This window comes from Coptis chinensis, chromosome 1 (genome assembly GCF_015680905.1).
Source record: "Coptis chinensis isolate HL-2020 chromosome 1, ASM1568090v1, whole genome shotgun sequence".
In the NCBI taxonomy this organism is placed as follows: Eukaryota; Viridiplantae; Streptophyta; class Magnoliopsida; order Ranunculales; family Ranunculaceae; genus Coptis; species Coptis chinensis.
In genome coordinates, this window is record NC_141456.1 from 60,628,645 (window position 1) to 60,654,244 (window position 25,600).

The 25,600-nt window shown below is 36.0% G+C and overlaps 1 protein-coding gene and 2 long non-coding RNA genes across 3 annotated transcripts; 2 read left to right on the forward strand and 1 right to left on the reverse strand.

Annotated features, from left to right (window-relative positions):
- Window positions 1–2,606: 2,606 nt before the first annotated feature.
- Window positions 2,607–3,428, reverse strand: LOC147524786 (uncharacterized). The gene has a single exon (XM_086576448.1). The coding sequence runs from the start codon at window positions 3,426–3,428 to the stop codon at window positions 2,607–2,609; it is 822 nt and encodes a 273-aa protein (XP_086432574.1).
- Window positions 3,429–16,029: 12,601 nt separating this feature from the next.
- Window positions 16,030–17,202, forward strand: LOC147524787 (uncharacterized). Its single transcript, XR_015197293.1, has 4 exons — window positions 16,030–16,219; window positions 16,752–16,850; window positions 16,939–17,053; window positions 17,143–17,202. It is a non-coding gene; the product is annotated as an uncharacterized LOC147524787 (long non-coding RNA).
- Window positions 17,203–24,681: 7,479 nt separating this feature from the next.
- On the forward strand, window positions 24,682–25,206 carry LOC147524788 (uncharacterized). Its single transcript, XR_015197303.1, has 3 exons — window positions 24,682–24,751; window positions 24,849–24,946; window positions 25,081–25,206. It is a non-coding gene; the product is annotated as an uncharacterized LOC147524788 (long non-coding RNA).
- The last annotated feature ends 394 nt before the right edge of the window (window positions 25,207–25,600 follow it).

Here is a 25,600-nt window from a genome sequence, read left to right on the forward strand (position 1 = left end):
GCCCAAAGAAAGTTCCAATCGATGGTGTTGAAGGCCTGGGAGATATCAAGTTTGATGCCAATGCTACCTCCATATCTGGGTGTTTGCAGTTCATTCACTAGTTCTGATGCTAGCCCAATGGCTTGCTGAGAATTCCTGTTAGCAATGAATCTGTATTGTTCCTTGCTGATGCTTCTTTCTGCAATCGGACTAAACCTCTTGGCCAGAATCTTAGTAATAACTTTGAACACAAAGTTAGATAAGCATATCGGTCTATACTTATTGAGCTGATTGACATTATTTTCTTTTGGGATCAGCACTATGAAGTTGGCATTGAATCCGCTGGGCAGTCTAGCTTTCAGAAAGAAATATAACACAACTCTTACTAGATCATGACCTACTATGTCCCAACAATGATGAAAGAAATATCCACTGAAGCCATTTGGTCCAGGAGAACTATCTGCCTTCAGGTGGAAGACTGCTACCTTGACTTCTTCTGCAGTAGGATGCTTGGATAAAATTGCATTTTCTTCCTCAAAGATCATTTTTGGCATGTTCTGTATAAGTTCCCAGTCCATCTCATGTTCAACCCTTTTAAATTTTTCAGAGTAATGCTTGACTATATACCTGCCAATCTCTTCTTGCGAAACCAACTTGAGACCATCCTCATTCTTCATTTATGAAATTAAGGATTTGCTCTTGTTTCTGTTAACCATAGCATGAAAGAACTTTGTGCTTCGGTCATTATCATTATCCCACTGAGTTTTTGATTTCTGTCTCCAAAACATCTGCTCTTGCTACAGAAGAAGTTCACTTTATTTTCCTATTCAACCATCATCTTAATGAATTCCTTTGTCACTGTTTCTGTCTCGAACTGGTCATGCATGCGTCCCAGGAGCTTTGATTCCTTTTCTACTTTAGAAGTAATGTTTACAAACAATTCTTTGTTCCATTTCTTCAGGGTAGCCTTCAATCTTTTCAGCTTCTATGTCAGTATATATATTTAGTGCCCCCATATGGGAATTTCCCAACTTGCTTTCACAATGTCTTTGAAGTTAAGATCGGTGCACCACATATTGAAGAATTTGAAAGGCATGTTGCTGGGCTTTGGAACACTGATGCCACATCCCATAATCGGAGAATGGTCTGAGCATATTCTACTACCTACTTTGTAATTCCATCCCTGAAATTTAGAGCACCACTCTGCATTAAATAACATTCTGTCTAGTTTCCCTAGGATTTTGAAATTGCCCACTTGTTTGTTCCATCAAGTATATGAGAATCCCGTGTTTGGGACCTCCATAAGTTAAGATTCACTTAAACAATCTCGATAATCATTCAAAGCTACTACCGCTGGTCGATTTCCTTCACATTTTTCCAAAATACTCAAATAGGCAATAAAGTCTCCCAGAACAAGCCATGGCAGTTTGAGTGAGCTTATTTGCTTTATTTTAGTCCAAAGATGTCTTCTTTGAACATATATGCAGTGGGCGTGGACTACTGTAATTAGACATCCCTCCACCTCTACTGTGATTTGTTGAGAGGACTGATATAGAAGAGTAGGAGTGGATGCTGTGTATTTCCAAAGAAGCCAGCTGTTTGGAACAAACTCTATTATGGCTATCATTAGAGTATAAAAAAGCACTCATGCCCAAAGACTGGAGATAAGCACTTGAAATATCACTGGGGTTTATCATAGGTTCAGCGATTCCAACTATGTCGGGATCCCATTTCTTGATGAGCTTCGAGAGCCTGTTTTGTGACTTGTCGTTTGCAATTCCTCTAATATTCCAAAATATGCACCTCATTGAGAATATAAAAGTTTTATTGTTAGAAATGGTGAAGACCACCTTTATCAATTCTCCCTTCTTCCAGTCCAAGACCTTGATCTGGACTGGGTCGCTGGGGTTTTTGACTGTTACAGTTGCCATTTTGGTTTACCATATTTAGAAGCCTGAGAGTTTTCCTCTTAATCTTGTGAGTGGTTTCCACTTTGATCCTCCTCTGCCCATGCTACTATGTCAGCCCAGCTTGTAGATTTTGGCGATGCTGGATCAGGTGGTTTATCAGCTTCTTCTCTAGCTTGTTGCTTGTGTATCATGCTACAATAATCATTTCCACCTGGACTGTAGGATATGTAGGACATGAGTCTTTGTCCTGTGCAGGACTATTTCTCAGTGTCCCGACTTCCACCTCTTGTGTCTCCTCCTGTACTCCCTTTCTTGCTGAAGAAGACTTCTCCATCACTTGTTCATGGGTCTGTTCCTCTTGTGCTTCCGCACTCATGTCATCTTGTTTCTCAGGGCTAAAGCTTTGCTCATGTTCCTCTAAATTGATTGGCTCTTGTAAATCATTCTTTTATGTGATTGCACCATCTCCTGATGCTTCTTGATTTTCACCAGGATCCAGCTCATGGATTTCCTCCACTTCTAGCCTAACGAATCTGTTTTGTACTTGAGTTTCTGTATGCTGTTCAGTCTGTTTCGGAATCCATATTGTTTCACCTTGCCTACTGGATTCCCCTTGTGTCTGTTGCCTCCCTCTTTTCCTTTTGGTTTTCGCCGCTACATTTTCCGCTGGGGTAGTGGAGTCATTTATCACCTCTTTGTCCTTATTCATAGCCCCTTTTAGCTTCCTACTTCTGTGACCAAGTGACCAACTATCTTGCAATGTGTGCACATTTTGGGAAGCTTCCCAACCTCTACAGTCTGCCAGAATTGCACCTTTTTGGTCTTAACATATATTTGGTTCGGTATTGCTTTTGATAGATCAACATCCACTAGGACTCGAGCATAATACCCATATTCCCTGTTAAGGGTTCCCTCGTCTATTTGCATAGGGTAGCCTACACCTCTAGCGATTGACATCAACGCTTCAGGCTCCCAAAATTCTTGACTAAGCCTTGGGAGTCTGATCAAGACCAAGGCGTGCGATTGTCTCTGGCTTTCTGGGCAAAAGTTAGGAGAGTATTGACTGATGCGCATAACATTCTTCTCAAAGTCCCATGCTCCTTTTGACCACACCCTATTTAGATCCTCTGCATTAGAGAATTTCAGAAAGATATATCCCTTGCCGATGGGGGTGATAAGCCATTCCCCTGTTGGCTGCCAGATTTTCTTTGCTAGTATTCTAACTCTTTCGATTGGGACCTTCTGCAGATCGATTCTACCCACCAAACAATGTTTACAATATAGAAACCCCTTTTCATAAACTCTCTCCGAAATGGTGATGGCTGGATACTCACCCATCTTTTCAGGCCTAGGTAGTTCATGAAATTCCACCGGGTGGTGGGTTTGTTGTTTTGCTGCCTCTACATAAGATAGTATTCTACTATTGGTTACCACAACAACCGGTTCATTTCCTCTTTCCTCTATCACTGCTTGTGGCTCCAGCGAAACAGCTTCAATATTTGCCACAGCTCTTGGTATTTCAAACTCAGAGAGATCCATTGTTTCTCTCTTCCTGGTTCAGAATTTACACTGTTATCAATGTAGGATTTTACCCAAACAGGAAGTAGGCATGGAGAAGGAAGAAGATAAGAGTTCCCACTTCAGAACTCACAGTGTGAACAGTAGAGGATTTTACCTGAAGAGGAATTAAAATTTAAATGTGAAGATTTGGAGTAGTTTACCCAACCTTTTAGCACTCTCACTGTATATCAATGGAGGATTTTACCTAAAAGGGAAGGAAATTTGAGGTTTGAGAATATAAGAAATTTTCGCCAAACTTTTTTTTGACTAAAAGCTGCAAAATATTGGAGTACCGGATCATTACACAACTTAGAGTGTTGATTACCAAGTTGATTCATAGTGTGTGAGCTATGATCCACAACTTGCGTCACACACTTGAACTTCCCAAGGCAATTAAAACTCTAATCCCTTGGTAAGTATACAACTTAAACCAAGTTGAACTCATGTTCATCATAAAGAATCAATCAAAAACCAATTTTACCTAATTTTTTTTCATTTTTCTTTTTATCTCTAACTATTACAAACAAGTTCCACTAACTTCTCCTACTCTATTACAAAATCTGGGCTCTGTGTGCCACTATTTATTAAAAACCAACTGAGCTGCAAAAAACTGGACCCACATCTCTGGAGGTGATTGGGCAGTTGCCCCTTATCCAACATGTGGTTGCCCACCGGCACCTGTGAAGATCGGTCGTCTTTTGGCTGTGTCTTCAGCTCCTCTCCAGCTTTGTTGTCCCGAATCGTGATTTGCAAGAAAGTAGATTAGTACTAAGAAACAATAAAATAAAATGATGAAAAATTGAAAAAAATAGAAATGGAAAGATGAGAATGATGCTCCCTTCTTAGATTCTCAACCAATCACTCTCAATCCTTCAATCCATGACGGCGGCGCCATTTGAAGTTTTAGCTAGTGCTGGTAACTTCAAAAGAGTTTTTTTTAGAAGTGAGGTTCGTTCTAAATTGTTTAGAGTTTGAGTGTGGGAGTTGTGAAGAAGAAAGTTAGACTTTTGTATAGATTAGATTGGTTTTAAGCTAATGAAAACATGAAAGCTTAAGTTGTTGGTATTGAAATGACATGAAAACATTGAAAGGGAGATTAATTGAAGATTGTAATAAAACAATAAGATAAAATTGAAGATTGAAATAAGAACAAAGGAAAATAAGATTGAAGATTGAAATAAGAACAAGTAAAATAACAAGTTTTGATTGAAAGGAAATAAAACAAACAATAAAGTAAAAACTTGAATTAAAAAACTAGACAAAAAATTAAACAAACCAAATAGTTTGGATCCTAAGACAATGAATGATTTCTTTCTCCCTTACTTTTGGGTTATATACCTCTACTTTTGTCTTTTACAGATTTGCCCTTTTCCATTACAAATTAGACACCTCACACTTCACTTTTGCTTTTGCTTTTGCTTTTTGATATCTTCTTAACTATGGTAGGTTTTGGGAGAATGTCATATTTTGAGATAAAGGCCTCCATCTCTGGTCTTCTGATTTGAGGGCTTTGACTTTTGACCTTGACGGTTGACTTTGACATTTTCAACACTTTTTCATAGCAGCTTCTGGTCTTCATAATAAGCGTGATTAAGACTTCTTTTGGTGCTAAGACGCAGCTTTTATGATAAGTGGTCTGAAATACTCCCTAACCTGAAAAAAGCAATAAAAGCTATGAGTTGTCTTTTCGTTAAGCGTAAGAAATGCTATAATGCAGTAATATACGGGTAATAAAATGCACATTTGGGAGTTGATCAAACACCTCACCAAGTTTGCTTTATGTTTTTCCTTTTTGCTTTTTGCTTTTGCTTTTTGATTTCTTCTTGATCAAGCTAGGTTTAAGAGAAAGCCTTCTTTTGTGTCAATGACATCTATATCTGGTTTTCTGATTTAAGGACTTGACTTTCAACTCTCTAGGTTGGAGTCATTGACCTTTGACTTTGACTTTGACTTTTTTAGCACTTTTTCATAGCAACTTCGAGTCTTCATAATAAGCGTAAATAAGGCTCCTTTTGGTGCTAAGATGCAACTTTTATAATAAGTGGTCTAAATTGCTCTGTAACCTGAAAAAGAAAACAAAAGTTATGAGTTGTCTTTTCATTATGCATAAGAAGGGTTGTAATGCAGTAATGTGTAAGAGTAATAAAACGCACATTTGGGAGGTGATCACCACCCCAAAATAACATTTTGCTTGTCCTCAAGCAAAAATGAGAGAAAAAACTAAGACCACAAATGAGTGATTTATTATTAATTATACTAATCTCGTTTCGTAGAGTGTGATTGCATTGACCATATGCAACAAGGCCTTAAACCACAAGGAATTCCCTAGTGGACGAGCTTTAAGCCCCGTGAGAGTTTTCCAGTGAAGGTACTCACAAACTTCTTCTATCTAATACAAAGGGTCTTGTTTCCTTATTTATTCTTAGAAGTCTATACATCTTGATAAGAGCCCAAAACTGTAGTTTCAACCCCTTAATAGTATTATATTTAGGCCAATTATGTTTATAATAAATAAGAGTTAGTAATGTTTACGTGTTTTTGTGTATTTCAGGTCTTGGAATCAATTATGTGAAGAAATACGTCACTTTTGCAAGATAAAGGAGTCAAATTGCTTGCTAGAGAAATTATATGATTAAAGCCCAAGTTTCAAGGAGAAAATGCCTTTTTAAAGTCTAGTCAGAGCTGAAAAGTCAAAGTCAACGCGAGTAGAAAAAGAGCAGAAAAGTTAACAGAACTTTCGTAGGCTATATCTTTGGACTCAAACCTCGGAATTGGGCTTATTATATGTCAAAACGACCGGCTCAGAAATTGATTTCTAATGGTCTAAGCTTTAACCCAATCAGAGTAGTAAAAAGGACAAAAATGGTGTTGTTATAAATTCCCATAGAGAAACCCATTTTGGACTTAAGTAATTAGATTTTGGGCTTGATTTATTGGCCCAAAACATAACTCCAAAACCCATGCATGAAATTGTAAACCTAACCCTCTCCTATATAATGAGGGTTAAGGCTAAACAAAACTAGACTACTCCCCTCTTTCATTTAGTTGTAAATTAAGGTTCTCTCTCTCTCATTAGTTAGAATAATATCTGCTTCCTCCCCCATTAGTTTAGAGTAATTAGGGTTTAATGTTCTTGCCTCCAACTCCATTACACCATTAGTTTTATTAATATAAGTTTAGTTTAATTTAATTATGTTGTCTTATTATTGTTTATTGTTAATGAACCCAATGAAACTAGGCTAAAAACTCTATTAGAGGAGTTTTATGAAGTTTATGCGAGGGTTATGATTTTTTTTTCATTAGTTTTCTTATTGTCTTATGTGCTTCAAGTTCAAGTTCTATAGTTGTCTAGAGATAGAGATTATAGAAGTTGAACTAGATAAAGGAAACTCCACAAAGAGATTTGTGGAGGAGACTTTCTCTTATGCTAATCATATCTTAGTACAGAGATTGCTAGGATTGGTTAGGGATCAATAAAAATTGTGACTTTTATTATTTTACCTTGTGTAGATTAATAAATGTTAAGATTAAAACATGAGAAACTAGTTAGAATAATCATAGCTTCACATAGATGGATTAATTTTTCCTCTATGTTCTTCCTATTCATTAAATGCACATTTTAATTGCTTAGTTTAAATTAGTTTAATTTATAATTAGTTTACTGCATTGTTAGTTTAATTAATTTACAATTAGTTTTAGTTTAAATAAATCATAATACTACTCTCATTGTTCTCACCTTGATTTTTAGTAGAATTCTAAGCTCTTAACAATTAAGAGTGGAACGAATCCTGACTCTCTATATTGCACAATGAATTGATTGATAAAGTAGTTGATCATTAGTTGTTTGTGTTATTCTATAGATAATTAATGATCCATTTTTACTATTATCAAATGGTGCCGCTGCCATCTTAAACTCGTTTAAGACAAGAATTCAATTGCTTGAATCCAAGGGGCAATCCCCCATTCTCTACCCACCCACCCTTTGGTTCGAATCTGACCGTGTGTGTTGTTTCTTGAAAAAAAAAATAGGATTTTTGCTCCTGGAAGTTGACGCAGTACTAAGATACTCAGAGCGCGCCCGCGCCCCTTTTAACTCTATTTCTGAGCGCCGCCCTCTTGTTACTGGAAAATTTTGACACAGTACTCGGAGTGCGCCCACGGCCTTGTTTACTCTATTTCTAAGCGCACCCGCGCCCTTCTGAAGAAAGCTTGATTTTGACCAGGTTCATATTAAAGACGCTATTCACATGCGTATCAAGGAGGCATTTAGGTACTCCTTTCACTCTTCGTCTCTTCTGTAAGAGGAGTTTTAATTCTAGTATATCAGGTTGTTGTTTGACTGCTGTTAGTGTTTCTTTCATATTGGACTTGACCTTACATGAGATTAAGGTCAGGTAAGAGAAAACCATCTAACGTGCTCTATCGTAAACGTCAACGCACACGCCTATTTATAATACCACAGACTGGGGGTAGTTTTCTTAGTAAATGAGCCTTGGAGGCTTATAAATTCTTAGAAGATCAATCTAAGAGGAACAACAATTGGGGAGGTAATGACTCTTCCCGCTCCACTCCTTCTTTTGAGGTTAAACTTGATCCCGAGCTTAAAACTCTTATCGATGCCCTCACTAAAAAGGTAGATGCCCTCTATGTTCAACAACAACCTACTCTAATCATGAACATTAACTCTACTCGTTGTAATGTCTGTTTTAGTCTTGAGCATTCCGACTTCTATTGTCCTCTTGTCTATGCACAACCACCACCGCAACCATCAAACTTCAACCAATTAACTCAACCTCAAGGACAAGGAAACTTAGGTGACCAGAACAGAGGTTTAGTGCCCATGACCCAGAACTATCAACATCAATACATGAACATTCAACAAGCCTTAATTCCAGTTCAACCATCTGATAATTGTAAAAATAAAAGGTTTACCTAATCTTAACTAATTATGCTAGGAATAAGTAAACGCATGTGTTTGCACTAGTTGTTATCAAAGTTCTACTCTCAATTATCATGCAATAACGGGAGTCAAAATTCATTCCACTCCTAGTTGCTTAGACGTAATAATTTCTCTAAATTAAACAATTCTATAATACCCATGAGAGTAATGGTTTAATAAAACTAATATGTGGAAATAACTAATTAAGATATTCTAGATTATACTATGGCAATTTAAGGAAAAGATGTAAATGAGAATAAGAGTATTAGGGGGATTTGATTCCACGCACCTTGGTAAATTCTTAATATGCTAGCATAGATTTGTTGTAATCCCAATCTTTATGTTTTCACACAAATGTTATGTCTTTTTAATCCCTAATTATTCATGGCATCTCTACCAACTAATAATTAGCATATGAGGCAATTTAAACCCATTCTCATGATGAATTAACTACTTACTAGAGTGGAATAATTTATTACAACTTATTATACACTAATCACATCAAGTCTTCATAAAAGCTTCAATCAAACCCCTCTAATGGAGGTTTAGCTATGATTCATTAGACTATCATAATTAAAAGAATAAGAATAAGACATAATGAAGAACTACTTTATTAAAGATAACTTGAATTGAATTAATGGTGACTAGGCTAATAAAACAATAACTAGGGTTTAAAACTAAAGAAAACTAATGATAGAAAGTTTAATTAACTAAGGGGTTATATTCTAAGTGAGTAGGGAGAGGTCTAGGTTTACAATTTCGTGCATTGGCTTTGGAGCTATGTTTTGGGCCATTAAATCAAGCCCAAAACCTAATTACTTAAGCCTAAAAAGGGTTTCTCTGCTGGAAATTACTGAAATAGCGTTTTTGTCCACTTTTACTTCTCTGATTGGATCAAGGACAAAACCATTAGAAATCTCTTTCCGAGCCGGTCGTTTTGACATATAGTATGCCCAATTCCGAGGTCGAAGTCCAAAGATATGGCCTGCGGATGTTCTATTGACTTTTATGCTCTATTTCTGCCCGCATTGACTTTGACTTTTCAGCTTTGACTGGGCTTTAAAAAGACTTTTTCTCCTTGAAACTTGAGTTTTAATCATAGAACTTCTTAGCTACCAACCTTTGCTCCTTTTTCTTGCAAAAGTGACATATTTCTTCACATATTTGACTCCAATACCTGAAATACACAAAAGCACGTAAATAATACTAACTCTTATTTATTATAAACATAATTGGTCTAAATGTAATATTATTAAGGGGTTAGAACTATAGTTTTGGGCTCTTATCAAACCACCCCCAAACATTGTTTTGCTTGCCCTCAAGCAAATATGAGAAATTAAAATAAGTGACCAAAAATAGAGTTCTAACTAATCTCGTTTCGCTGAGTGCGATTGCATTGACCATATGCAATAAGGCCTTAAACCACTAGAAATTCCCTAGTAGACGAGTTATAGCCTCGTCAGAGTTTTCCAAAGAAGGTACTCATAAACTTCATCTATACTATAACAACTAAGAAATAATTATTGTTTTCTTATTTATTCTCAGATATCTATACATCTCACTAGCAATGAATACAGAATAATCAATTCGAAATCTAAGCTAATACGAGCATAATCATCAATCATCTACGGATAAACATTTATATAATGAACTATGCTATGAAATGTAATAACAGGTTCATTTCTGAAACTTTGGAATAGTATCCTTAAGTAGGTCCTCACAAATATGTCAAGACAAAAACACTCTGATTTTTCCACTCAAGTTTCGCTCACTCCAGTGTGCAGTGGGCACACTTTTCCTTGCAAACTCAATGACGTACAAGGAAACCAAAGTCGATCAAACACATCTGCCACTTACTATCACACTAACTTATCCCTAATTGAGCAAGAGGTCTTTATTAGGTGTTGCGGGGATTAGGTGATGGTTTAAAAAGGAAGGAAATGGATATTCAAAAGAACAAGTCTGAGCTAATAGAGTCTTCAAAATATGTAACTAGAGAAAACATTGTTTTTACTTTGCTTCTACACTTTGTTTCCATCCTTAGCCATTTTTTTCTTTTTCTTTTGGCTTTTGACTCCTTTGATTCTGTTTTCGGAGTTCTAACTTTTTTATTTATTTATTTTCTTTGGATGGAAACTTTCTTTTCTTTTCTTATTTGAAGCAACTAACAAATTCTTGGTTTTCCACAGGTATTTCTCTTTTCTTTTATTCATTTCATCTCTATTCTCAGACTCATTCAAAAATGGGTAGACTGATTTATTTTTATTTTGTTTTTGTAAAAAGGTAAAGGATTTGTGGTTTATGAAACGGTTAAAGAAAGACTCAGAGGGGTGACTAGCGGAAAATAATTTCATATAAGTTTGAATTTCTGGCTATATCGATCCAAAAAGGGCCTAAATTCTCGCTTAGGATATGGTATAGTGATCAAGCAAGTGGACGTGTGATTTCTATATTCAGAATTTACTTCTCCCTTTTGTCATTACTCAAATATGTCACTCATATAAGGCTTTTAGGCTATATTCTCACAGGATTTGTAGAATAAGTATACTAGCCTAGATTTCAAAAGCTTACTTCCAATACAAACATAGATGCTCATGCGATATATTTATTGAAAGATACAATGACTATTACCTACATATTAACCTAAATTTCTAAAAACTATTCTACTTTAAGAGCTGAAGTGAAACTTCTAGACAACTATCATCACAAAAAAAGAAACAATACCAATATTCCTAAGTGCATAGTATAAATACTTTTTATTATTTTTAAATTTTTTTTACTAGAAAATAAGTGCATATTATGCACTTAGTACGCGTGTTTCTATGCCACCCCAAAACAAAAACATGCTTTGTCCTCAAAGTATAGAAATAAGAATGATAGAAAATAGCATGGAAACTCGTGAAAATTTTAGAACACCTGCAAAACAAATTTAGAACATACTAATATAGATAAATAAAAATAGACGCAACTCTATATGAATTCCACCCATTATGGGGATAACAAAAATTAAATTGCTTGGGACATAAGCAGACACTAACAAAAAATAAAACTTACCTCATATTTATCATTTACGTGTTGTCTTCCTCTTCTATAAAGAAGTGAGGTTCTTTTGCATCCTGCCACGCCATGACAATTTGCCAGGCCTCACGCCATTTGTCATCTACCTTTGCTAACCTGTTAAGCGCCACTTGGTCGGATGGGGTGTAAGGTAGGTTGTCGCCTCCACCCCAGCCAAATCATCACACGGAAAGAGCGTATAATGCAATTGGTGGGTATCACAATGTCAACCCCAACCCAATCTGTGAAACGGGTATAGAACTTAGGAAAGAAAAATAGCATTATGCGGCAAACCAAAACAGACATAAGAAGGTAATTATGCTTCATACTATGTGCTTTTGCTAAACTAGACACTAAGGTCTGGGGAAGGTCATAGAGCATACGCCCCTCAGCTAGAGCAAAGAAGACGTCACAAGTGGCGTTATTCACAGAAGAAAAACGCCATTCCCTTAAGATATTTAGCATGATAAAAAACATAATAGTGCCCATGTTAAGGGACAAGCTACCAAGGGCTACGTTATATTGCCCTTGGTCCTCTATACAAAAAATCCCCATAGGTCTCATGCAAATACTCATAGTTGTATATATATATATATATATTATCAGCCATATAGCCCTATGAGTTTTGGATTTCAGCAGGCATAGACAGACCAATAGAAAAGGCCAACAACAACTTGGTTAAGTCCATTGTTACATCATCAATGGTGACAGAGAACACTTGTTCCCCATTCGGTCGATAAAAGAACTTACAATGATCATAGAAATAAGCAGTGTGTGTAGGAGAATAAGTTTCATCAGCACTTACCATTAGAGGTTGCCATCTTGCCTGCACAATCAAGTCACGGAACCAGTATCCATAGGTGTTGCTCTCGAGCAATTCTTCGAAGGAATGCTCCGGTATGATTTGAGGAGATTTCATAGCAACCAAATACACTACTAAACTCCTGGAAGTGAGTGCAGCAAACCCCAAAAATAGAATTGGAGGTGTGTTGAGGTCAGGGCGTAGGAGCGCTTAGAATAGCCAATGGAATGGCACTGACACGCTCAACTCTGACTCTGCGTTCTAGGTCCTTGGGCGCGGGCGCGCTCTATTATAAGGCAACAAAGAGGGCGTGCGCGCTCCAAGTGTTGTATGTGTTATGAAGTGAAGGGTGAATTTGAGATGTGCTGTGTGAAGTTTAGATCATCCCATGTATTTATAGAGCTCTAGTTTCTTAAACAAAGGTCCTCAAGGTTCCCTAATTGATACGGAAAGAGATGGAATAAGAAAAGGCTTCTAAAACCAAAATAGAAACATGCTCCAAAATCAAACCTAGAGCTTTTAGGCTAGAATTAAAAATAGCAATCATCCAAATTTCTAATCCTTGAGGTTGCATAAACCAAGAGTAGCTAATTCTAGCTACACCATATTAGCAACATGCTCACACAAACCATATTCTCAAAATCTTGCAATATTAAATTCCAAATATAGGTGGATAGGGTAAAATACAATGCTAAACAAATAATACCACCCCCAAACAAGTCGAAAAGGTGGGATTCATGAAAAATAGATAGCATGCTCCGACAAAAATTTAAATTAACTTAAAATTTAAATAACAACCAAATACATAATCCGTCCTAATGACGCTCATGCTTTCCAGAATCTGTATGCCTTCCAGAAGTTCTCATGCCTGCCAGAACCCTCATGGATATATTTATCTATACGTATAAGTAGCCATTGTTGCATGTTTAGTATTAATCTACTTATAATTAAACTGTCTTATTTAATAAGCCGATTTTGTCATGAAAGAGGAGAACATTCCAACGAGGGTTAAAATCTTAGTTGAGTAAGTTGTTTCTAAACCCTATGGGGTGAAGTTGCTCTCTATATGACAATCACAATCTCAATAAGTATTGACGAAATCGAATTATTATGCAAAACAAGAATCGGATATTAGTCTATGTATAATACGTTGCATGTTTAGTTTTTACATATCTATTACGTCTTTGCCTTTTAGTATATCTGCGAGTATGTATAATATCTTCGCATGCTACTATATCTAGATATGTATGAGTAATTACAACTTACCTGTTAGTGTAGATATACGTATACGTAATATATATCTACCTATTTGCCTATATATACGTATTACTGATGTGTATTTGCTTGTACGTATAAAAGTATTTATTGATGATACAACCTTGCCTATTCGTATTGCTATACGCATGAGTAGGGTATCTTCACATGCTATTATATCTAGTAATGTATGAGTATGTTATATTTGCATGATTAAACTTCAAGTCTAAAAGTATAAGTCGTATTTCCATGCTTACATGATTTTACTTTCTCTCTTGCATAAATTTTAATTATAAAATAAAAATAAAAATAAAAATAATAATAATAATTAATTAATTAATTATGACCTTGCATAAATTTTAATTCCATAAACCTTAATCATATTCCAACAGTGTCTGGGAAACTTGAAAGATTGAGGTTACTTAATTAGAACCGTGTTTGCACGGAAATCCTCCCTCATATATCTTTCTTGTAACCTGGCTGTTGGTTTATGTACACGTATTCCTAACTATACTGCTACGTTACCAGCGGCTTAGGCCTACGTTGTTCAACTCTAATGCTTAAAGATAATCATAAAATCCAAGTAATAATAAGTTCCTTCTGTCAATTAGATCTAATTTTATGCTTGCACGAGATTAAGGTCTGGTTCAACTAAAAAATTTGAACATACTTATCATAGGAGAAAATACAATAAGCATTTGCGTAAATTCTCACCTCCACAAAGTTCCTCATCTATTAATCCAAATCAACAAGATTCCTTGTCACCATTCCCTTCATTCGTTATGGCTGACGAAAATCCACCAACTGAGAAGCCCCTTTCGGACTTCTATACAACATTACAGGAAGGACCTTCTTCTTGCATCAAACTCGAGGATATTGTCGGTGATTTTCGAATTCCGCCTAATGTTTTTAGTTTGTTACCTGTGTATCATTGTTTGGATTATGAAAACCGCATAATCACCTTCAGAAACCCGACCAAGTGGCCACAACATTTCACCATCCAGCCGTCTCTAAGGAATAACTTTTGCTTCAGCTGTTTCCATTCACTTTAGCGGATAAAGCGTCAGTTTGGCTAGCAGGCACTACACCATAATAGGATATTTGCAACACACACCTTTTTTTATTTGCAACGGTTATTTCCCGTTAGTAAGTTTCCAACGTTAAATAAGCGTTGGTAATGTTGTAAAGCGTTGCTTTATTTGGGTGAATTTCCGGAATTAATTGCTAACGCTTAAAAAGCGTTGGAGAAGTGTTACAAATTAAAAGCTTGAAGTTTCGCGAAAGAGGGAAACGAAAAAATTCGAAATATAAAACATAACTTTCTTTCTCTCTTCTCTCTCTCTCACCTCCGCATTTCAAGATCCCTAAAATCATCCACTCCTCAAAACTAATTTTCGCACTCCTCAAAACTAATTCATCACCGCCGCAATACTAATTTTCGGTGGATTAACTAGGTTTGTCTTTCTTTCTTCAAAACTTTAAAGTTCTAGCTGTTATTCAATTTTTTTTATTTGTTCAATTCTTCACAGATAATGGCAAACAATAGAAAAAAAATTGAATAGAGTTGTGCATACCTTATCAACAAACAGGCAGACTTCTCTACCACTACCATCTCTCTTGTTCATCTGAATCTGATAAGAAATGGATTGATCATCAGTTCAAGATCAAAGACATGAGTCACTCTCTCTTTCTTTGAGATAATAAGCTAAGCTTGTTTGATTTAAAAAAAAAATAGAAAAAAAGGTACTTTATGATTCTTCTCTCTCATATATATTCTTAAAGTTTTTGTCATAGAAAGCTTGTTTATTTAGCTTTTAGAAGAGATGGGTAAGTGAGATTCCTTTTAGATTTGGTCATGATGGAAGTATAGTTTAACAGACCAAATCCTATTGTACTTGTACGTGTTTGAATGATATATATATATATGATCTTTGACTAAAGAGTGTTTTATTTTCTCTTTTTGTTTTATGTTCAATTCCCATTTTCTTTTTGTTACTATAGAACGTGACATGTAACAAATGAACTGATCATCAGTTCCTTGCAAATGCCTTGATGCCTTGATGGTACTGAAAAAGGTACAAAGACGGTATCAGTTTTGCTTTTACTTTCCTTATTTCTGTTTGGATTTGCAGAGTTTACAATTGCATGACCGAATCCCCTCTGATCCTCTTCAAAATCATACTTCTCTTACATGGGTTCTTTTGTAATGATTTTGTCGTGGAAAATCAAGATGCTTTCCTTCTCATCTCAGACTTTTTTCATATATGTGGTTGTTAGTACTTATTTAGTATGTAACCTTGATCAGTTGTTTTAATTTAATGGTCACTACACCAGAATTGCTAAATAACGACACTAGCTTAGGACTGTCATGACCGTCCTTAATTTAGGACTGCAAAAACCGTCGTATATGGCATATGGCCGTCGTATACTGACCTAAGCTAAAATAGGGGATGGGTTTTGGTGTAGTAAATACACGATCGTAGAGATAGTTCTAGAACTCGTCGCTTAGGTGGTGGGGCTAGTTTTCATTCTCGCTCTCACTGCCTTTTCCCTATTGCGTTCATTTTTTTTTCCATTCTGGCGCTCGTTATTTTCACTAACACAGCCCAGAGACACTAGTGGAAAGTGAGAGAAAAAAAAACAGAGGTGGCTTCTAACAAGCCATTTAGAGCTTCTGCAAGGAACACAAAGCAAGAGCTTGTGAGCTTCTGTGAAGTTGTAAGCTCTCTCTCTCTCTCTCTCTTCAAAACATAAAATTTAGTTAGTTAATAATTTTAAAGCTTCAAGTTTGTGTATTTTCGTCTAATTTTTGTTTGTTAAATTGTCTAAGCCACCAAGAAGGTACTTTTAATTTGCTAATTTCGAGGAAGTTGTTTGATACCGATGCTTTTGCATATTTTTGTGTATATCGATGCTTTTTGTATTAAGTTCAATGTATTCCCCTGTTTTGTATATCGGTTCATAGAACACTTAATTTGAAGTTACTAGCCTCTTGGTTGAAAGTTTGAATCTAGATCTCGTGTGATTGTTTGTTTCTATTTCCATATTTATTTTTGTTTCAAAATTTCTTGCTGGCGATGGTTGTTGTAGCTCAAAGATTGGAATAGTCGTTTCTATATCTATTACTAGTATATGGATTGTGAACCAGCTTTGGCAGCTTGTGTTGTTGTAAGTCAATGGAGGGAACAAGATCAATGATGTTGGGGTTATCAAGTAGGTATTGTATAAAAACTAATTTGGTGGGTTCCAGCCTTGCAGGACCAAGAAAGCTCTGTTAGGATATGGTGTCACAGCAATATGAAGCCGCTGTGTGGGAAAAGACAAGTAAAAAGGATTGTTAGATTTCTCGGTAAGTTAGCTTAGTTAAGCACCCTTTTTAGTTCTCACACAATTTTAGTGTTTGTGATAGTTCTCTACCTTGGATCATAACTGACTAGCTAGCTCGTTCTTCGACACGTCGATAAAAAATGATAACAACATGGGCACACCTTCCTTCCATGAGTTCAAGAAGTAGGCTTCTTTCTATCTTAAAGAGAAGCTCAAGACTGCTCGGTAATTTTTCTAGTAATGTTATTCCTATAGAACTGTAATTTTCTTGTATATACAATATGTATAGATATGATTTTCTTGTGATTTTCAAGGAATGTTAACAGGTAGATTTTTCACTGCTGATTAGTTCCAAGGTTTCAAGCCGATAAGTAATGCCATGCATATGCGTTTTCACTGCTGATTTTTTTTCGGTTTAATAAGTATGAAGTTTGAAACTTTGTTGATTGCTAGCTTTCCATTTGATTTTTTTGATTGAGGTTATATAGGTTCATGATTTATTTTTGGCATGCAAGTAGGGATATATTATTAATATAATAAAAAAATGTTACATCAATGAATGATATAGTTTACAACTCAAGGATTTCTGTGATCAGCACAAGCATTTCCTAGTTAAAATTGTAGTATATCCTGCAAGGACTTTCTATGCATTTTAAAAAGGGAGGTTTTGAAGTGCTCCAAAGTCCTTGGCCTTGACTCAAAGTTGTTCCCATTTTTGCTACAACATCCGCTCCAAAATTTGCTTCACGATAGATGTGTGAGATTCTCCATTGTGATGGTCTTTGAGTTGCTCATAGCCATTGTGGTTTGAGAACCCATGGAATTTTGCCGCTAGTGAAGGCTAGGGTAGCTGCTATGGAGTCACTTTCTAGCCACAAGTTCACCCATCCAGTTAATACTGCTAGTTCTACTGCCAACACTAAAGCATAACATTCCGCATCAAAATTTGTAGTGATTCCTAGACCGTAGGCTTTCACTCCTATAACTTGAGCATTGTGGTCTCGGAAAATTATTCCTGCACCTCCAAGTCCCGGGTTTCCAATAGATGATCCATCGGTATTAGCTTTCACAAAACCATAGTTTGGCGGTATCCAGCTGACTTCTTTGATGTTGTTTGAGGGTCATGCTCTACCTTTGATATTTAGTGAGTGGGGATACTCAAGTCATCAACTGTGTTGAACATGAACCCATTTGCAATCTTCCCTCCAGCTTTTAGTTCTTTAATGACTTCCTTCTTGATGTTGCTTTTTTCATCACCTTGTCATCAAACTAGCATCGATTTCTTGACTTCCATATTTGGGACATTAGGCTTGCTGCTGCTGAATTCCATAGCTGCTACTGAATGGGGCTGAGAAGTTTAGGGACATTGATTATACCTTACAGAGAGAACTGGTTGAACTTTCAAGAAGTCAAATAGCCACTGCCATAGTTATGTAGCACAGTTACATTCCCAGAGCATGTGGCTGATGTTCTCTTCTTAATTTTTGCAAAATCTGTAGCGAGAAATCATGTGTATACCTTTAGTTCGTACCTTGTCATCTATTGGGGGAAGCGTTTTGAATTAGTTTCCATACTATACTTGTTGTTTTGGGGTGCAAGTACCCATTTATACCATCAAATAGGTTATAGGTTCATGATGAAGCTAGGAGAGAAACGCTTGTGAGTGAGCCTTGCTTAGGACCGGGGATATCGTTGTCACTCGTGAAGAACAACCCCTCATTTGATTCTTATTGCGTGAAACTAGTGAGTACTTAGTATTTTGTTTATGTTAACTATGTGTATGATTTATTTTTATCTTATGATGCTTTTCTATTCGTCATAACATATATGTGTAGGAAGATGAATTGATAATATAGTATGTAAGCGGTAGTTTTCTTGGTTTAGTTTTCTGGGGTCGGTTCAGAAGAGTCCTGAAAAATCATGCTTGGGAATGAGGTCTCGGGGCTTGAGTAAGAATTTTAGATCTGCAAGTCTTCTTTCCAATACAGTTGGATTCACCTCGTTTCAATATCTACACAGTAAGTTAAGACTGTTTTAATACAGAGAGGCCCGATAGGATTTTTCTGACCAAGTTCTGTGTTTGGTCGCGTTCTGTGAATTTTCTGTTAAGAACCTGCTTTCATGGTCTAAATGTTAGTTGTAAGTAATTTAATTATGTTTCAAACCCAATTTACCTTGTACTAATCCAAGTTATACAAAGGAAGTTACGACAGTTTTGTTCTTGCTTATACATGCTATTCTTACTTGCTCGCGCATCTGATTAATTGATCATGTGATTATGAAGGCCTCACATATCACTTTCGGGGATTGTTAAGTTTACATAGAGGAAAAGAGAACTTCAACTAGAGGTAAGTGGAACTCTTATACATATAAAGGCATGGGTGCCTTTTTTGTAAATCCTATAATCTGATATAGTTCATCTATTTGCTGCAACATCTATTTGTTGTCGTTCGGTGTAATGTGTAAGGTATCAATTTTATGAAGGGAAAAACAAGAAGGCCAAGAGAATTGCTTCCCAATTTGATGAGTCATGTTCACCTCAAGCTCCTCGTCAAGGTAAAAACTTAAACCCCACTCTCCATTTTCTCAATTTTCAACTCGTCGAATTACTATAAGGTTTTCTTTTTATGCACCGATTTTATGTAATCATTGTTTATGTCGTCGAGATATGGGAGTAGGCAACAAATGCTCTATCTTTAAGGAAGGTGGGGGGTCAAGTATTTAATTAATTGCATGAATTTAATTAGTATGATTGTTTTTCTGAGTTCATTATTTGTTTTGTGATTTTTTTGGAATTAGATGGGCTTTGTGGAGCGGCACTAGGATTTCTATTGAGTGAAGCTTTCGTCACTAATGATTGTTATTATATTTTGAAGATTCGGGATTGCTTGGAAAATCGTATAGAAATTTGTAACCCTGAGTAAATTTGAATTTGTAACCCTCAAAACTCTTTTGAAGTTATATATATGGTTCAATGACTATAATATTTGTTTTCAGGTGTTTGCTTGTGTTTATTTTACTTGTCAAATGGTATGAAAAAACATTTGGTAATTTTATTTGCTTCTATATGAAACCACAGGAGGTGCAGGTTTAGAATAGGAAAAAAATTAAAATAATTTTTTTTTTTTACTATATCAACACATTAGGAACGGTTTACAACCGTTGCAAAGCAAAAAATAAATATTAAAGCATCCATTAATAATCGTTACAAATCAAACTATGTAACGCTTTTTAACCGTTAGTAATTGTCATTCTGTAACGGTTAATAACCGTTGAAAAATTTAGTTTGCAACACTTTTTAACCGTTAGTAATTGTCACTCTGCAACGGTTAATAACAGTTGGAAAATTTGGTTTGCAACGCTTTTTACCTGCTGTAAATATTTCCAACACTTTACCCATGCCATATTTGCAACGCTTAATAAGCGTTGCAAAAATTATTCGCAACGGTTTTTTGCCGTTAGTAATAGCCTGTTATGGTGTAGTGAGGACAACAGCCACAATCCATAGAAACATGGAATAAACTTGTCCAAGCTTTCATGCTACAATTTTACACTTAAAAGAAAACTAATGAAATGCTTCAAAAAATCCAATTCTTTCGTCAAAATCCCCATGAATCCTTTATAGAAGCATGGAGTCGATTTACAGATTTTCTTTTGGAATGCCCTCATCATCAGCTCGACACCGCTGTCATTGTCCGTTCATTCTTTAATGGCCTATCAGATCATCAAAAAGAAACTCTTGATATAATGAACGACGGTTTCTTCATGGACAAAGGAGCTACTGAAGCATATACCTTTCTTGAAAAACAAGCGAAAAAAGGTACACATTAGGGTAACACTGATTCTTCTAGGTCATATAAGGATACCGTTACAAAAGCTATGTTTATTTTTGAGATAAAACCAGATCTCGAATTAAAAAATCTAATAGAATCCCTCACTAAAAAAGTAGATGCTCTTGCAGTTCAAGTAAACGATCAACTCCCACAACAGGTCATGAACGTTAACACCGCCCCATGTGTTCTTTGTCTTAGCACTACTACAGAATGACACATATACCACGGTCAATAAGAACGTTTATACCACGGTTCTTCCAAAAACCGTGGGAAATACTTATATACCACGGCGGAAATTTCTTTGGTCATTGGTTTACTAGTATATGCCACAGTTACATGAAAACCGTGGGATAAGTTGGGCCATATACCATGGTTAGTTTTTTTTTCAGCATGAGAGTACTCCACATCCCCACTACCTTAAACATAAACAGTGGTATATAAATTTTCCACTTTCTACCGTGGTTTATGACTTTATACCAAATAGTCAAATACGCGAAAAAAAAAATACACAGTACGAAACTCATTCAAATTGGATTCCTACTATTCTCTCGGTCTCTCCCTACAACTTCTATAGTTCTACGACTCTTAACAGCTTTTTTCACTACACCATAACAAGGATTTTCTAACAATTGCAATTTCTCATTTGTAACACATATACATCCGTTAGTAAGTTAATAACAATTAGTGTTCCATTACATAATTACTTAACCATTAGTAAATTACCGGAATTATTTTGTGACGTTTATAGAGATATTAACTAAGGGATGTACAAGCGTGACTAATGTTAAAATCTAATTAGAAAATTTGAGACCAATTAAAAATAAAAGAAAGAAGGCTTAAAATTTTAGCGGGATTTTTTTTCACCTCACGCTCATTAGGGTCAACTGGTCAAGACACGAAAAGAGTAAACAAAACAAAAGGGGAAAAGGGATGAACCGCTGCCGCTGCCACTTCCAGGAGCCAGATGGGTTCTTTCTTTTTCTTTTTCTTTCTACTTTCATTTCAGTCAATCTCAATTCTACTTCATCAAGTGAGCTTATACGAATGTTCTTGAGTTGGATATTTTCCCGAGGGTGTAAAATGTCTCCTGTCTGCTGTCTGTCTGCGCCCCCTCAAAACACACCAAAAATTCTTTCTCTCACATTTTCTCGTCTTCTCTCTCGGTTCATTTTCCTTCCCTCTCAAAAACACTTTCGCCCACATTTTCTTTCCTTCTCTCTCTCTGTTCATTTTCCTTCCCTCTAACAACCACTCAATATAGTGGCCATTTCCTTCTCTTTCATGTTCATGGAATTTGTCATTTTTATATTTAGTTGGGTGATATCCTTTTAGACAATTGTGCCTTGCTTTATTTACTGGAACTGTGCCTTCCCTAGTAGTCCAGGGAATCACTCTGGGCTATCCAAGCTGGAGCTGATGACATTAATGCGGATCAAAGCATTCTTAGAGGGATCAAATTGAATTTTATTATGGCGGATGCGGAATGCAACGTTTTCATGGGTGCAATTGGAGGTACTATTACATCTTTCTTGTATGTATGTAGATAATGGGCATTTCCTCCTCTTTCATGTTGTGGAATTTGTCATTTTTATATTTAGTTGGGTGATGTCCTTTTAGACAATTGTGCCTTGCTTTATTTACTGGAATTCGCTTGTATAGATGATAATTGTTTGATGAGCATGTTTGAGTGTGTAAAGATATCTTGATCTATATCTGGAAAGGAACCCCTCTCTTGACTCTTGAGTTCATGTTTATGAATTTGATTAGTAAATGTTTCCAGCTATTTAACTTGTTTCCCTGACGTTTGATTGTATAAGAGGAATAAGACATTTTGAGGTAACCATCTTAAGAAGATGGTGTAGTTTTCTTCTCATTTTATCAGAAGTTACTGAAACAAATTGACGTAGTTCCTTTGGTCATGAGCCATCAACTATATTAGAACTATAGATATCCATCAATCCCCATACCTTTGCCACATCCTCAGTAAAGCTCATAAGTAAAGCTTTATCGAATGCATGAATTTTGTATTTTGGTATTTAAGTAAGATGATGCTTGCTATTCTAGAACTTCTCTTAAAGTACCGATTCCATAAAAAAAATTCTCGAACATGGGAGGAGAGTTCCGTCTAATTAGAGTCGAGAGGCAGAGGAGCACCGAAGAGAGTTTCGGAACTAAAGCCACCACCCTATGCTGAAGCTTTGAAGCCTTTGAAAGAATGGTAACTCATGTGTAGGATCTGGTTAGCCTCTCTTCAACAATATGTGCATGCACGGAACCTAAAACGTTGACTTCACTTCAAAATTTCACACCAAACAAATATCTAAAAATCATATCTAGCACGTGTAATCACTGTGAGTTTTTCACACCAACACTGAATTTTGTTGGAGTATGGAAAATTGACATGAAAGAGGAAACAAGAAAACTTAAAATATGTGCATTTGGTTCATAATCCCATTTGCTTAGAATTATTGAAAGGCGACAAATTGATTGTGATGTGAGGTCTTTGAAAAACAAAACAAGCTATGGTTTTCGTTACTTTCCAAGTCTGTCAAAATAATATGCTTAAGATCGTAGGTGGAACCCCTAACAGTTTAGGGAATCACTCGGGCTAGCCTTGTGCACTAAACTTTCGCCCTGCTTCTATTATGTAATGGAACAGTCACCATGAGGACATCTTTACCATTGCGCCCAAGTCATGTTGCTCTCTCGAGTCATTATGGACAATATATATATATATATATATATATATATATATATATATATATATATATATATATATAAGACCACGGACTCACAGTTCACTTGCACATCTTGTGGATCGAACCAGGTTAGGTTGGTCTTTAGTCGACATGACATTTCTGATGACACATTCAATCATTCCATCTTTTCAGTCCCATATCTTTGCAAGTTACATCGTGGAGTCACTTTTACAGATTGGGAACATTATTTCGCTTTATTTCACGCGAGTGTTACCAATATTCCCAATAAAAAACTAGAATGCATGACCGCTTGCACCGTCTCTAACTAACTCAAAACCAATCCACATATTACGCTTCATTGGTTACCTTGTTCTGGGGGAGGAGTGGAGTCGGGGCATAGCTTCAGCTTTTAATCTTGTTCTTGAATTTGATACAAAAAAAATCAGCACTCCTAACAAAGGCTTCGTATAGCAACTCATAGGCATATCATCTGACATTGTGACTTGTGACGTGATCAAAGGTTGGTTCGGATATATAAAATAATAAAAATAATAAATTTTTTTTAAAAAAAAGCCAAATAAATAATATACTACGCTCACTCCCCCACTGCAATGCAGTATACTAGTATATGATAGGATTAATGAGAATTTGTTTTTTTGGTCGATCTACTAGGTTTTTTGAAGTTAGTTGGTTGTGTACCCAAAGGACAAAACTTTCATTATTTCAACACAAAATTCTCGATATATGGAAGAAAGCTTGCTTTAACCAAGGTAACAACTAATTATGGGTTCAATTTTTTGAAAATGGGGTTTTGGCTAACATAAAAGTGTGTGATCTGTTCATTCAATAGTTGTTTGTTGTGCTTGTTTAACCTTAAGTAAGTTAGTTATTAAAAGTTAAGATCTTTTTAATTTCGAATTAGTTTAGTTTATTTGTTATTGTACTTTCCAATGTTTGATTTTCTGGTTTTTGCTAAACGTGTTCTCCTACTTATCTTGAATGGCCTTGCTTTGTTCTTGAAGCCCTTCGTGATTTTAATGTATTACATACATCAAGATGATAAGTTTGATGGAAGAAGTTGAATCTGAAATTTTGTTTGAGTCTAGGGATGCTGAGCAGGTTTTAGGTTGGGTCTTGTTGCTGATATTGCTTTGGCTTCTCGAAAAGCACTTATTGGGTACTTGTCTGGAAGTATTGCTATCATTGATGATGCAGTTCATTCCGTGTCAGATGTCCTAAGTTTTAAGTGATTTATTTGGTGGAAAATAGGTTTTGGGCTTGTATAGAATTTGAGTTATTGGTATTTTATTTGTTTTCTTAGGTGCTTAGTGGTGTGGCATTGTGGTCGTTTAAAGTTGCAAGGGCTCCTAAGGATAAAGAACATCCATATGGTCAGTTTGATTCGTACCCACACGCTACTCTATGAATATCTTTAGTGAGTATCAAATTATGTAAGTGTTTAACTATTGTATCTTTTATCCTGTCCAGGGCATGGTAAATTTGATACTCTAGGAGCTCTTGGGATTTCTTCTATGCTTTTAGTAATTGCAGGAGGTATTGCGTGGCATGCTATGGATATTTTACTGGTAAGGATCACATTAAGCGAGGCAATGAGGTAGACGTGTAGAACATTGCAGCCTGAAGTAGTATTTTTAGTTATTTTAGTTTTTCGAGTACTTTGATTGGTTTCTTCATAATGTAAGTTCTTGAAAATATGCAGGGACTTCTGGCATCAAATCTGGGAATGGATAGCCATGGCCATAGTGGAGGGCATCATCACGGGGTTGACATGGATCACCCCATCTTGGCTGTGAGGATGATGATTATATCAATTTCTGTTAAAGAAATGTAATGACCAAATCTAAAGGTTTTAACTCTTAAATATTGCTGGTCTTGTTGGTCCAAAAAGTGGACTGAATCCAGCTAAAGTCAATAAAAAGCACATGGTGCCAATGTGTAAAATAGGTTTTTGTGTTGTCTTTCAGTTTTATATGCCAAGCATTCAATGTGTACTGATGTGTATAATATTGCAGGGGTGCCACCAATTAAGGGGAAGGAATTTTGGATCATCTATATATCTTGATGTAACGATAAAGGTGTTACGCCTATATATGTAATTTTTGTTAGTGATACAACTGTCATTTTTTGTTAGTGAATTGTGTGACATAGTACCCGCCGACAAATTCTTTAGTGTGGAAAGATATATGTTTTAAACATCTTCCAAACTTGTTGATTGTTTT

Bases quoted from the DNA above. Each gene is read 5' to 3' on its own strand.
- LOC147524786 (XM_086576448.1), bottom strand. From the start codon at position 3,428: ATGGATCTCTCTGAGTTTGAAATACCAAGAGCTGTGGCAAATATTGAA.